This window comes from Anoplophora glabripennis, unplaced genomic scaffold (genome assembly GCF_000390285.2).
Source record: "Anoplophora glabripennis isolate ALB-LARVAE unplaced genomic scaffold, Agla_2.0 scaffold346, whole genome shotgun sequence".
NCBI lineage: Eukaryota > Metazoa > Arthropoda > Insecta > Coleoptera > Cerambycidae > Anoplophora > Anoplophora glabripennis.
In genome coordinates, this window is record NW_019416443.1 from 348110 (window position 1) to 361555 (window position 13446).

Consider the following 13446-nt stretch of genomic DNA (forward strand, 5'->3'; position numbering starts at 1 on the left):
GGTGTTGTACCTGGATTTAAATAACCATAACTTTTTTGTGTTGCACTGTATGTTATTTTTGATGAAACACATCTATTCTAAATTCAATTTCATGTACAAAAGGTACTTTTAGTATTTATCGTTGAAAGCAGCCGTTTTGTAAAAAACGAGTTTAAAATTAAACCTGCGTTGGGATTTTGTAACTTGAATCATTAAGAGTTTTTGAAAAACAAGTGAAAAAGAGTCATATCACTACAAATTACTGTCATCAAATTATCATCTTTCCTCTGCAGCGGCAGGACACAGAAAACAGTAGGTACATGTATAGCAAGCTATCCATGACAATTTTTTTTTGTTATTTTGTGTTAAAAGTAATAATTTATTGTGTCGTGTTCAAAATGTTCAATAATTATTTTATTTTGGATGCCCTGTATGTCAAAAACCAAGCCGGACCCATGTTCATATGAATTTGGAAGTACTTAATAAACACCCTGTATAAGTGAGTTGTTTTTGATGGAATTATTAGTTTATTATTAATTACCAAATTTCAATAAAATCTTAAAAAAGTTATTTGTAAAGAATATTTTGTTTGTCAACTTTGATGTTCTCTAGCAGCTAAATAATAGAGGTAAGTTTAGTCAAATGTGGTTATTTTGATTGCGGGAAGCTGCATATACGCGGAATATCGAGACACCCTGTATATGTTAGTCGGTGGTATTTTGTGATCTTTTAACGATTATTTCTTTTGTGATAAAATAAAAGAACTATAAATGACCATCGACTGAAATAAACAACATTGTTAAAAATATTTGGATATTTCAAAATTTCATACAGTTAGCGGCAGTACGTAAACAAAACAGTGAAAACATTTAAAATCTGTGTTAAAATCCAATTTACTAACCGCCTAGATAGGGCGAGTGCAGCGTCTTGGCATTCCTGTTTATGTCACTGATCTGAAAAGTCGAGGAACGGTGATCGAGGTCAGAGTTGCCAGATGAGACGATCTATCCCCATTGTGGCGACACAACTTACTCGAATGTCTCTCAAAAATTTCACGTAACGATTTTTTGGCGGTTTTTAATATAAATGTGGCAACGAGCTCTTTGACTTTGTTAAATTTCTAGTCGGTGGTAGAATTATTTATATCTCTGATGTCGCTTGTTTTTCCATTACATAGTAACGATATTTATGGAAATTCGGACATATTTGATTTTTAAAATTAAAAAAATTAAAGTGGTGCCACCTAACATAATATTTTAACAACGTTCCCTTTTATTTCAAACCGATGGCGACTTTTTGCTACTTTATTTTCATCTAGTGGCGATGATAAACAAAATTTTCCAGGCACTCTGATTGCGTTTAATACTTGGATGACAATCCGGGGAAGGCTCGAGATGCTCGTCTACCTTCTAGTGGCCTGCATGTGAATGTATTCACAGAAGCTGTAAAATTTATTCGAGCTTATAAAGGATGTAAAACCGTTGGTCCCTTGTCCAAACAATGTTAAGACAAGTGAAAGATCCACATCCTACGACAATGTGGGGGTTTGGCAAAGTTTCCAGGTTGGGACTCGTTTGTTTCCTAACGTCGGTATTTAGCCATAGTAGCAGAAATAGGCTGACATAAAAATAACCAAAAAGCAAAATACAAAACCACTTAAAAAAGATTGGAAAAGTTTTGCGATAGGACATCATCAAAGAAATGAAATATTACCGTCTCAAAAANGGAAATTCGGACATATTTGATTTTTAAATATTCTTCACCCTAAAAAAATTAAAGTGGTGCCATCTAACATAATATTTTAACAACGTTCCCTTTTATTTCAAACAGATGGCGACTCTGCTACTTTATTTTCATGTAGTGGCGATGATAAACAAAATTTCCCTGGCAACTCTGATTGCGGTTAATACTTAGATGACCATCCGGGGAAGGCTCGAGATGCTCGTCTACCTTCTAGTGGCCTGCATGTGAATGTATTCACAGCAGCTGTAAAATTTAATAGAAGTTTGTATAGGATGAGGCACCATATCTAGGAAAGAATGCAAAACTGTTGGTCCCTTGTCAAGACAAGTGAAAGATCCACATCCCACGACAAAGTGGGGGTTTGGCAAAACTTTCCAGGTTGAGGCTTGTTCGTTTCCGGGCATCGGTGTTTAGCCATAGTAGCAGAAATAGACAGATAAAAATAACCAAAAAGCAAAATACAAAACCACTTAGATAAGATCGGAGAAATTTGGCGATAGGACATTATCAAAAAAATGAAATATTACCGTCTCAAAAAAAAGGCTTATTAAATCTTCCAATAATAAATAATTTATTATATAATAATAACTTTACAATATTAAAATATGTCCTATCTATATTTACAGCAACAGGTTCTCGCTACTGGTACTTAAGTTAGGCAAAGACTTGAAAACACAGCTGTTGCTCTTAACCACCTCAGTCTTTAAGGAGCTCTGCAGGGAATATTTCTTCTTGCTGTTAGAAGGGCACTCAATATCTAAAGCTAGGATATTATTTCGTGACGAGTCGTCCTGGGAGCTACGTACATCCGCCTCGTTCCGGGGCGTCTCGCACAGGTCCTCGACATGCACGTCCGCCTTCTGGATGGACGAGGCGCTGCTGTTGCAACACTTGACCTAAGCGGCCAATACGAAACGGTTAAAACGGGGACGAAACATGATCCAGTTTAAGGAGAGTACTCACCTTACACTCGTTCTCGAAGACGTAGCACAGCTGCAGGTCGTTCTGCGAGTTGGAATTGGTGTTGGAGGAGGGCTGGTTGTACTCGGCGATCGTCACCACCTGCGTGGGCACGTGTTGCCTGCTTTCCCTGTGGAAGTACGGCGAGGGGGGCACGGCGTTGGCTTTTTCGGGGGCATTCTGCACTAGGATGATCCTGGAGAAAGCAAATGACATGAGTACACGAGTACATCGATTTGTTTTATAATATTTGTGTTAATACAAATTAATAGCAGTTTCACAGTTCTGATTTTGATGCGATATTTATTTATGAAGAAAACCCAACTGTAAAATTAATAAATACCTTGAGATACAAAAATATATGTAAGTAACAATAAAATTACAATAAAAAGAAAAAAGAACACAAATACAAACAAAGCTGTTAAAAATGTAAAAAAAAAACTATTTGTCATGAATTAATGAAGAAACAGAGCAAAATAGGAACACATGTAGATATAAATAATAAAACGGTAACAAAAAAAAGGACAAATAACCAAACGACTAATTATATTAAAAAAATATGTACATAATTATCGATGAATGATGTATACATATTTTTCTTTAATAATTATATTTCAATTTTCCGAAGAAAATGTGTAAAGTGCTCAAAAAAATAGGCCCATATAACAATTTTGGAAAAGGTCAATTTAGAAAGAGGAACAAAAATTGTGATTTCAGCTTTTTTTCCGTTTTTAACATGAAAAAATGTAAAAAATTTATTGAATGTTGTGTGCATATTCCAGATGATTAGTTAGTCATGCAAATGTACCATAAATAAGATTTTTATTTATCGCTTTAATGTGCACGCTGTTACTGAAACGCTCGTTAAAATTAATCCTCAAATAATTAGCATGACGTACATTTTTATCATTCCTATAAAATTTTTTTTTTTACATAATCTACAGGAAAAATTAACTCACCTATTATGGGCTTTCCACCTAGAAAACAAATGTAAGTACTGTCTGCATTGTATGTACATAAAAACGGCACCTCCCGTGAATCCCACGGCAACTACCACAAGTTTAGTCCAGAACGGCCAAGCTGCAAATTAATGTGATTAAAACTGGCACTTAGAAAGGGCAAAGGGTAAAAAAATATATATTTCAAATCTAACTCGTTAAAAAAATTATGAATATGAAACGGAAGTAATCTTGCATCCTTCATTAATTAAATCGCCCAATAAAACTATCATGAAGTGTGTTCATACAGTGTTACAATAGGCATTTAAACAAAAGTGTTATAAATCTCAAAATTCTATTTACATTATAAAAGTTTTACGATATCTCCAATATTATTAATAACAATAACACTGATAACAGGTCGTCGACAGATGAAATTTAAATAATCTGTAAACAATTTGTTTCAAAACTGTTACTATCAGAAACAAAAATCTTTTAATCTGAAAATTGCTCAATAAAAGTTTTTCTCTTTACCTTATACATGGTTAATCTATTTTTTTTTATTGTAAAGTAATCTTATGGTGCGTAATCTTTTTCATTATATGCATTATGACAGTTATTTATTAGTCCGTATAATGTTACGTGGCCCAGTTTCCTACCTATTAATCCTTTCTGTACCTCCTCGGCAGCTCTATCTATCAAAACAAACAAAGACCAAACCACACAGATTGCAGCGACAAAATGGAACAAAATGGCGCAAAGCAATCTTCGCCTTTCCACACTACTCATTTCCAAAATTCTCCACTGAAAATAAACAAATATAAGGGCATTTTTTAAATGTAATACTCTTACTGTCCACTATATGTAGGAATTATTACTTGTTCTAACGTATGGTATACTACTCTTAAAAATAAATTTTAACAATACAATTATAACATTATCTCAGAAAATACAAATATATAAGTATTAACTAATTCAAAATGTAGTATACTCACCTCTGAGAACGGTTTGATTTTAGTATGCAGGATGAAGTTGAACTTGCACAGCTCGCAGGACCTGATGTCCGAAGCGGCTAGCCATTGTCGAAGGCAAGCTTGGTGCACATACTTCAAGCTTCCCGAGCAGTAGCATGGAGACAGCAGGGGATTCTCGGCATCAGCTTCGCAGTGGCATATCCTGCATATATCTCCAGTCGAGTTGGACAGATTGGAGGACGAGTCCCAGTCTTGGTTTTTCACAGAGCCAGTAAAAGCCGTGGTAGGAACGTTCCCTGTGTTTTCCTTGACTTTAATGAACTGTTGAGGCATTTCATTAATAAAAAATAAGATCGGAGATGTCAAAATTTATGTAACTATTTTTCTAAGATTCATCGGGACGTCCGTGTTTAATTGATTTCACAAAACATTTACGACCACTATAAACCCACATAAGATATGGATAAACATTTGGCTCGGTAATAAGTACAATAACAACCAATGCCTTATCAATTTATGATAAGAACATCACTGACAACTGTCAAACGTCATATGTCAGAAGCAGCTGGCCGATGACAGTGAATGTCATCTGACAATAGTGTAATGTCAAAAAAGATTTCAAACAAATTAATTCCTAAGTAATTGCCCCATAATTTATTAATTTTGCATATTTATAGCAAACAATTTAAATACAGAAGTAAAATTGAATTAAACCTTCATTAAAAGTTGGTGGTTAACCTTGGTTTAAAACATTGTAGATGGCGTAAACTTCGTAAACTACAGGAAACGGGAATATTTGTGTTATTGATTTTTAATATTTTTTACATATAAACACAACAGGACGTAAATTAAGTTTCCGGAATACATAATTCTGCTAGTGGAAGTTCATAAGTTTATAATGAGTGCGGGAGTGACCGAAGAATTAAGGAAACGCGCTACTAAAGCGACAGAATCAGAAAATGTAAGTAAATTCTCCAAATCAACCTAAGGCTGAAGAAGATTTTACTCATGCATAATAATTTATGAAGAAAAAATATTTTATTTATTTGGAATGTATGGACTAATACCTATGTATCGCCGTAAAATTTTAATAATCTGCAATTAATCAGAAGAATATTGCTGACATAGTTAAAAAAATGTCATTGCAACATTAAACCAATTAAACCTGTTTTATTAATAGTAATTTCATTAATATTGTCTTCTAGAAGTTAATTAACGTTAGCTAACTATTAATACAAAAATTATTTATAAATATGTGTAGGCTATCTAGAAATAATTAGTGTTTTAGTCTCTAATGGGTAGATAAATACCTTGCATAAATATAATAAATGTCTTGACTTAGTGACTCAATATTGATAAATAGAAAAAAAAACATAGGACAAAGTTCACAATAGGTATCCCTTAATACTTGCAACATTGAAAATATAAAATTTAAAAGTACATATTTCTGATTTCTTTTACCAATTCATCTTTGAAATTATAATAATTAGTACTAAATTAAACAGAGCATGATATCAATTTAGGCTTTCTACTTCCACATGTTCAAAATTTAATATGCATGTAAGTATGTATGGTTAATCTACAGAAAATAAAAGTTTTACAGTAACACCTTTACTTGCACAAATTAGTTACTAAAAATAAATTGTAAAATCATATTTACCAGTAATGTCAACGTAATTACGTGTATAATTTTCATTAACCTTGATAATTTTCCTGTAAATAATACTTTTGTTTACAGTAACATATTTATGCCAATATTATTTTGCAACGGCATTGTTTAATAGCTGTAAATGATATTGTATCGTGAGTCGTGACCTGTGCACTATCGTAATTGTCGATTATTGTAATCGTTCTACCTTTGCATCAACATTATGTGTGATTTTACAGGGCGAATCTCACAAATTGGGAAGTGCAGAATCCAACAGCAGCAGGGAGAATCTCCAGTCAAATCTGAGAGACAGTGAGGTAGGTCAGGGGAAACAGAACAACTGGTTTTATGGTACGGTAATATAAATCAATGTCAAATGATTTATTAAAAAAAAGCCTTAATCAAATTGTTTATTCAGTTTAATCTATTAAGAATATATACAAGTGCATAACTTTTTTCTTGAGTAGAAAAAAATGTAAAAACTTCATTGTACTGTAATAATTTAGATCGACAGCGAAGATGACAAAATGGGACGTAAGGGCAGCATTGACTTGTCCGGGTCTATTCCATCTGGCACAGACAAAGCTCCCAGCATCCTAGACCAAATGCTGCAGGACTTGCCGGACAAATGGCGCAATTGGGTTGTAAGGGGCATTTTCAGCTTTTTGATGCTTGTATTTTTTTTTGTCGTTATATATGGGGGACCCCTAGCTCTGATGATAACTGTAAGTGAAAACGTTGATCGGATTTTAATTTGTTTCATGCATTTGTTGCATCTTTTAGACCTTGGTGGTTCAAGTGAAGTGTTTTCAAGAAATCATCAACATAGGCTATTCGGTGTACCGCATACACGGTCTACCCTGGTTCAGGTCTCTTTCATGGTACTTCCTGATTACCTCGAATTATTTCTTCTATGGGGAGAGCCTGGTGGAGTATTTCGGCGTTGTAATCAACAGAACAGTGAGTTTAGTAGTTAAACTATTTAATTGAATGATTATTTAATAATGCATGAATTCAAATCAGTTTTTTCTATTGTTATCGCAAGAATGTTAATTGATTGATGACTCAGAAGGTTATCGCTATGTTGTGGTAAAGGTTAAGGAAATAACTCGGATAAGGAACGATATTTAAAAACTATTTCCTCTTAAAATAGCTTTTTATCAACACAAACTTTAATAATAATAAGGATGTTATCAAAATGTTTTGCTTCCTATTTTTTTTTATTTTGACTCATTTTTTATCCATACAGGGTGTCCCGATTTATAGATGTACAGGTAACGTGAGGGCCAGATATAATTTTCAGTATGTCTTATAATTTTGAAAAAAACTACAAATTTTCAGGACTTCCTACGTGTTTTGGTAACCTACCATAGGTTCATCTCGTTCTGCCTCTACTGCGGAGGTTTCGTCCTGTTCGTGTTGAGCCTCGTGAAGAAATACTACATGAAACAGTTCTCTCTGTTCGCTTGGACTCACGTAGCCCTCCTTATCGTCGTGACGCAGTCCTATCTCATCATCAAGAACATCTTCGAGGGACTCATCTGGTTCATAGTGCCTGTATCTATGATAATCTGTAACGACATCATGGCGTACGTGTTCGGCTTCTTCTTTGGAAAGACGCCTCTGATCAAATTGTCACCGAAGAAGACTTGGGAGGGGTTCATTGGGGGCGGCATATCGACAGTCTTTTTTGGGTTTGGGGTGAGTAGGAAGTTTTTGATTTAGTATATTTTAATTTATAAGAATTATACAGGGTGTAATAATGATAAATGAAATACACAAAAATAAATAGTTTGTTGATGGCTTCCAGCCATTAAATTGAATTTAAAAACTAGTGCCATTTTTGATGGCTAGGTTGACGTTACAGGTTGTTGACATTGAGATTCACAAATTAATCAGCGCTTTAAAAAAATAGTAATGAACACTTTTTATTAAAAACCTGAAATGATTTTAAAGAATTTTAATTTTTTATTAGGTATGTTCATATAAAATTAAAAAATTTATTTTAGAGCATAAACAACATTTTGTTTTATTCTATCTCTTGCCATATCCACTATTTTGAATTTTGTAATTCCGACTTCAGATTCGTAATCAGCGACCCCAAAAACTCGAACTAATGAAATTTTTTTTTATCTTATTGAGTATTCACCTGATTCTCAATTTCCGAATATCGACAAATACACCAAACTAATCAATTTGAACAAACGATTTCTCAAAAGGAAAAGAAAATATTTAAACGATTCAGAATGGATTTTGAAGTGGAAGAGCAAGACAGTCCATAAAATATTTGTTGAGATAGAATTCCAAGAAAATAATAAGCCAACAAAGTTCTGTTATCGGACCTACTGTAACAATTTACCGCAGCAGGGGCTTGCCTTGTAATTTTCTTCCAATATCTTTGTACCTCAGGTGTCAAATGGGATGCAGGGGTCTTCTTGGAATTTTATCGCAACAAATATCGAACATAGTGTACTTTGAGATGAAATAAGGAGTTTTCTAGGAAAAATTACCTTGAGATGTAACATAACCTTAAATATATTGAAAAACACTCGTTTTTCGCACATTTAGGTTGGGATATCTCGGAAACCCGACGTGGTGGAGTAATTCTGAGGTCAAATTCAAATTGAGCACATCAAAAACTGGCGAAATAGCATAAATTGCTTTAGTTTTTAATATTAATGTACACTATATTTTTTTAGATTTCATACATAATGTGCCAGTACCCGTATTTTGTGTGTCCCATCGAGTATAGTGAAACACTGGGTAGGATGACGATGGAATGCGAGCCAGGAATTCTTTTCCGACCAACCAATTACAAATTACCGGAGTTCTTATGTGGATTTTTGACTATGGTGGGTCATACAGACCGACTAATATCTTACTATCAATTTACTGTTTTATTATTTATTTTTTTCTAGTTTGGACTACCCGACAGCATATCATTGTACCCGTTCATGCTCCACTCCCTCTCGCTCTCTATCTTCAGCAGCGTAATTGGACCATTTGGGGGATTCTTTGCTTCCGGTTTTAAAAGGGCGTTCAAAATTAAGGTAGAAGTACAAACGATATAACAAACTACTTTCATATCTAGCTTTTCTCTCCACGTAGGACTTTGGCGATGTTATTCCGGGACACGGGGGCATCATGGACCGTTTCGATTGCCAGTTCTTGATGGCGACATTCGTCAACGTCTACATCAGCAGCTTCATACAGACGGATAGTCCCCAGAAGCTGCTCTCTCAGGTGCTGTACCTGAAGCCAGAACAGCAGCTGCAGCTCTTCCACATGCTGAAGGAGAATTTAGGGAACCGTAACATTCTAGCCCCCGAGGTGTAATCGAATATTGATGTTTCCGTATCATAAGGCTATATATATATAAAGAGCTATTTATTTATTTGTGCCATCAGTGTTAGAGACATATATATTTTTACGTTAGAGTAATTTATTTTCGGTAGGTCTTCTCAACCCTATTTATTGATCTCGGTTGTGTTTCGTTTCGATCGGACGTCGTTGGTGATTTAGGTATGTGTACCTATGGGGCATATCAGGAGGGGGATGTAAAACAGGTGACAGTCGAGGATGTAGGAAATTGGTCTATGGAATAAAGGATAATTGTATTGACGATGTAATCGAGTCATAAAAATATCTAGTCACGAAGACGAGTGGAAAATGACGTTCTGACACTATTTTACATCTCTTTGTTCTCTATTGGGTCATTTATGTATTCTATCTCCGTTTTGATGCCAGTGCTCTTCGAGTCTGTTCTGTTCAAGAAGTTGTGTTATGGGACCAAGTTGTACCGTCACAGGCGACCTTATTCGGATTAAGTTTTTGGGCCTTCGAACCGGATTTTTTCCCTGCATCAAATTCTTTACTGAGTTAAATAACTAAATTTTCTACCATTTACCTTTGCATTCGTCATAGAATATATAAATGATGTTCGTGTATTCTACAGGGTATTTATCTACAGAGGTGACCTCTTTCCGGGCATGTCAATTTTACTGTAGAATCGGTCTTTTAACAGCAATAAATCTTACAAAAATATCAAAATGTTGCCACTGAGAATACAACTCTTTTTTTTCTGGTTTACGAATTGAATTTAAATATCTTAGGTAGATAAATGTTATGAAGTAATATGACCTTTAATGTAACGTTTCGTCATTCTTTTATTGGTGGTCGAGGGATGAAAATGAACGTCTTTGGTTCCTATATATTTTGGGGAAGTACTAGTGCATTAAAAAAAAAATGGAAGCTTGAAATGTAAATTAATCTTTTTTTATGCATAAGTAATTTTGTATACAGGGTGGCACAAAAGTATGGAAACCCCTGAATAACTCTTCAGGAGTGCATTTTCTTGAAAAATGATATTTCCAAAAGTTTTAGGATTTTTCCCTGGCTATTCAATGGCGCCCTTGTATTCGACCTTGACCTTGACCTTCGAGGTCATATCAAGGTCAAAATTGTTTTTTCAAATGGGAACCCCTATTTTTTATTGCGGATTTGGAAAGAGCAGGAAATTTTATGTCCAAAATTGGTCTTGACCATAACTTTGACAATTATCTTGCTTTTTCCAAATCCACAATAAAAAATAGGGGTTCCCATTTAAAAAACTTAACTTGACCTTCAAATGATCTTGAAGGCCTATGTCAAGGTCAAATCCAAGGTCATCATCAGATAGCCAGGGAAAAATCCTTACACTTTTGACTGAAACATTTTTTCCCAAAATCCATTCTTCGAAAGTTCTGCCGTACTAGGACTTTTAGAAGTCGACCCACATTTGACCTTGAAGGTCATTGTCAAAGTCACGGTCAAGACCAATTTTGAACGTAAAATTTCCTGCTCTTTCTAAATCCACAATAAAAAATAGGGGTTCCCATTTGAAAAATCAATTTTGACCTTGAACTGACCTTGAAGGTCAAGGTCAAAGTCGAATACAAGGGCGCAATTGAATTGCATGAAAATGCACTCCTGACGAGTTATTCAGGGGGTTTCCATACTTTTGTGCCACCCTGTATAATTGTTATTGTTTGTTTCACATTTTTTTGTAATATTTGGAATATTACAGAAATGTGAGGTTTATATAATATACAGGGTAAGTTCTTTTCCAGTCGTAAGTAATTTTGATTGATATCTCAAAAATTCTTCATAGAAGTCGGAAACGGTCCTTCGGCAAATATTTTTGGGATTTCGATTTCAACGCCCTGTATATAAAGTGATTTGTGAGCATTTCAAGTGGAAAAAGTTGTTTATACGATTGTTCCTGTAAATACCTTTACGCAATACATAAATTTTATATAATGAAGAGAGTTTTAAGAAACAAATGCATTTATCGATATAAACTAGGTGTTAAATCTTCCTATATCATGCATTACCCAACGTAGACACGATTGATGTAATCTTGATGTAAAATTATAACAATAAATTATTAAAGTCAGCCGCTGGTTTCATTCACCGATTATCCGATTTTTATAATTCGGTGTACCACAGGGATCGGTTCGGAGACCACTCGAACTCAGAATGAAAGTCTTGATAAAAAATACAAAACATTTTAATAAAGTTATTAAAAAATTAATAATCACATGGTTACCTATACACTAATCATCGTAAAACAATTAAAAAAATAAATTATAGAACATCTCTACCTATAAAAAAAAGTGGTAACTCTAGTATGTACAATATATTGGTATTTGACAGTCACGGGCGATACGGCCAGATCCGCATGGATACTAGCTGTTCGATATTGTGCAAACGCAACAGCTAGGGAACCAAAAGACATCTGTGTAGAGTTGGTCGCCCCCGCCTTCTAGAGCTACGAGTCTCTTCTGGACGTACTTTTGCTCGCAGCGGGACGAATAGCCCTGCGGGAGGCTGCAGATTCCGTTGCAAGTCTGAGACCTGCGAGAGAAAGTGTCAACATTAAATATAGTGTTTTGTGTTTCGCATTCTGTAAATGTGACAAATATAGACCATATAGTTTTTTGGCGAAAAATCCGCTAATGAGGTTAACTATAGCTTTGTTCCAGGTGCAGTCCAAAACAGTTTCCAACAGTCATTTCAATTTATGCTTATACAGGGTGTTCTCAAAGTTGAGTCATTTATTTTAACAGCTCATAAAAGCTCATAAAAAAAGTTGATTTATCAAAAATCGTTTATATAAAAGTTGTCAAATAAAGCAATTATTATTAACCATTATTTAAAAAAATTGAAATTTAAAAACTTTCTAATACAAACCTGATTTATTGTCATTTTCGACCACTCCATTGTAAAAACATAAATTGTTTGTTTACTACTGATACTGGGTATGTCTTTTTTTTTGTAGTTGCACGGTTTTGAGTATACTTCTCGATTTGACAGTGCTAAATAATTCGTACAGTAGTGTGATATTATTTTTGATTTGTGGGTGTTTTTGTGCAATAAAATTGTTTATGAAAACAATGAACTAGTCGATATATTAACTTACGGGAAGTGTCAACAAAATGCAGCCGCAGCATGTCATTTGTAGGCGGAAAAGTTTCTTTTACAAAATCATCCGGCTCCGCGGATGTTTTTAAATTTAGTTATAAGATAAAAAATTGTTTGTTTACTAACATGGATCTAGTTTTTGAAAATTTCTAAAATTTCTTCCTCGATCTCCACTATTTCGCGTGACCTCCTCTTTGTTCCTTTAAATACCCTGTGTAGTAGAGTGTAATAACTAAATTTACCAACATCCACGGAGTCGGATCATTTCGTAAAGGAAACCTTTCCGCGTACAAGCGACATGCTGCGGCTGCATTTTGTTGACACTTCCCGTAAGTTAATATTATGTCCACTAGTTCATTGTGTTCATAAACATGTGCCATTTTTATTGCACAAAACACCCACAAATCATAAATAATATCACACATTATTTAGCACTGTCAAATCAAAAAGCGTACTCAAGACCGTGCAACTACAAAAAAAAGACATACCCACTATCAGTAGCAAACAAACAATTTATGTTTTTACAACAGAGTGGTCGAAAATGACAATAAATTAGGTTTGTATTATAAAGTCTTTAAATTTCAATTTTTTTAAATAATTGGTAATAAGTGCTTTATTTGACAACTTTTATATAAACGATTTTTGGTAAATCAACTTTTTTTACGAGTTCTACCAGCTGTTAAAATAAATGACTAAACTTTCAGAACACCCTGTATAAGGTTCAAAATTCACTATTTCGAAT

General features: G+C 34.3%; 3 protein-coding genes across 5 annotated transcripts in view; 1 reads left to right on the forward strand and 2 right to left on the reverse strand.

The window, feature by feature from the left end:
• Positions 1–2269: 2269 nt before the first annotated feature.
• On the reverse strand, positions 2270–6411 carry LOC108909153 (E3 ubiquitin-protein ligase MARCH8). Of its 3 annotated transcripts, none has more exons than XM_018713392.2 (6): positions 6255–6411; positions 4616–4915; positions 4280–4424; positions 3642–3762; positions 2686–2878; positions 2270–2618 (listed from the first exon to the last, which is right to left on the reverse strand). In XM_018713392.2, exons 1-6 carry the CDS (start codon positions 6288–6290, stop codon positions 2343–2345), a joined length of 1071 nt encoding a protein of 356 aa, XP_018568908.1. In that variant the 5' UTR covers positions 6291–6411; the 3' UTR covers positions 2270–2342. The 3 variants fall into 3 exon arrangements, with proteins under 3 accessions (XP_018568908.1, XP_018568910.1, XP_018568909.1); XM_018713394.1 differs by lacking the exon at positions 6255–6411 and adding an exon at positions 5309–5318; XM_018713393.1 differs by lacking the exon at positions 6255–6411 and having other exon boundaries at positions 4616–5149.
• LOC108909152 (phosphatidate cytidylyltransferase, photoreceptor-specific) lies at positions 5310–10511 on the forward strand. Its single transcript, XM_018713391.1, has 8 exons — positions 5310–5555; positions 6482–6559; positions 6749–6967; positions 7026–7202; positions 7584–7943; positions 8942–9094; positions 9161–9292; positions 9351–10511. The coding sequence occupies exons 1-8, from the start codon at positions 5493–5495 to the stop codon at positions 9576–9578; spliced, it is 1410 nt and encodes a 469-aa protein (XP_018568907.1). The 5' UTR covers positions 5310–5492; the 3' UTR covers positions 9579–10511.
• Positions 10512–11772: 1261 nt separating this feature from the next.
• LOC108909140 (protein spaetzle 5) overlaps positions 11773–13446 on the reverse strand; it is a 46432-nt gene continuing 44758 nt past the window's right edge. The window contains exon 5 of the mRNA XM_018713376.1: positions 11773–12137. Coding sequence (XP_018568892.1) covers positions 11969–12137 — 169 coding nt within the window. The 3' untranslated portion in view covers positions 11773–11968. The remainder of the gene's footprint in view (positions 12138–13446) is intronic.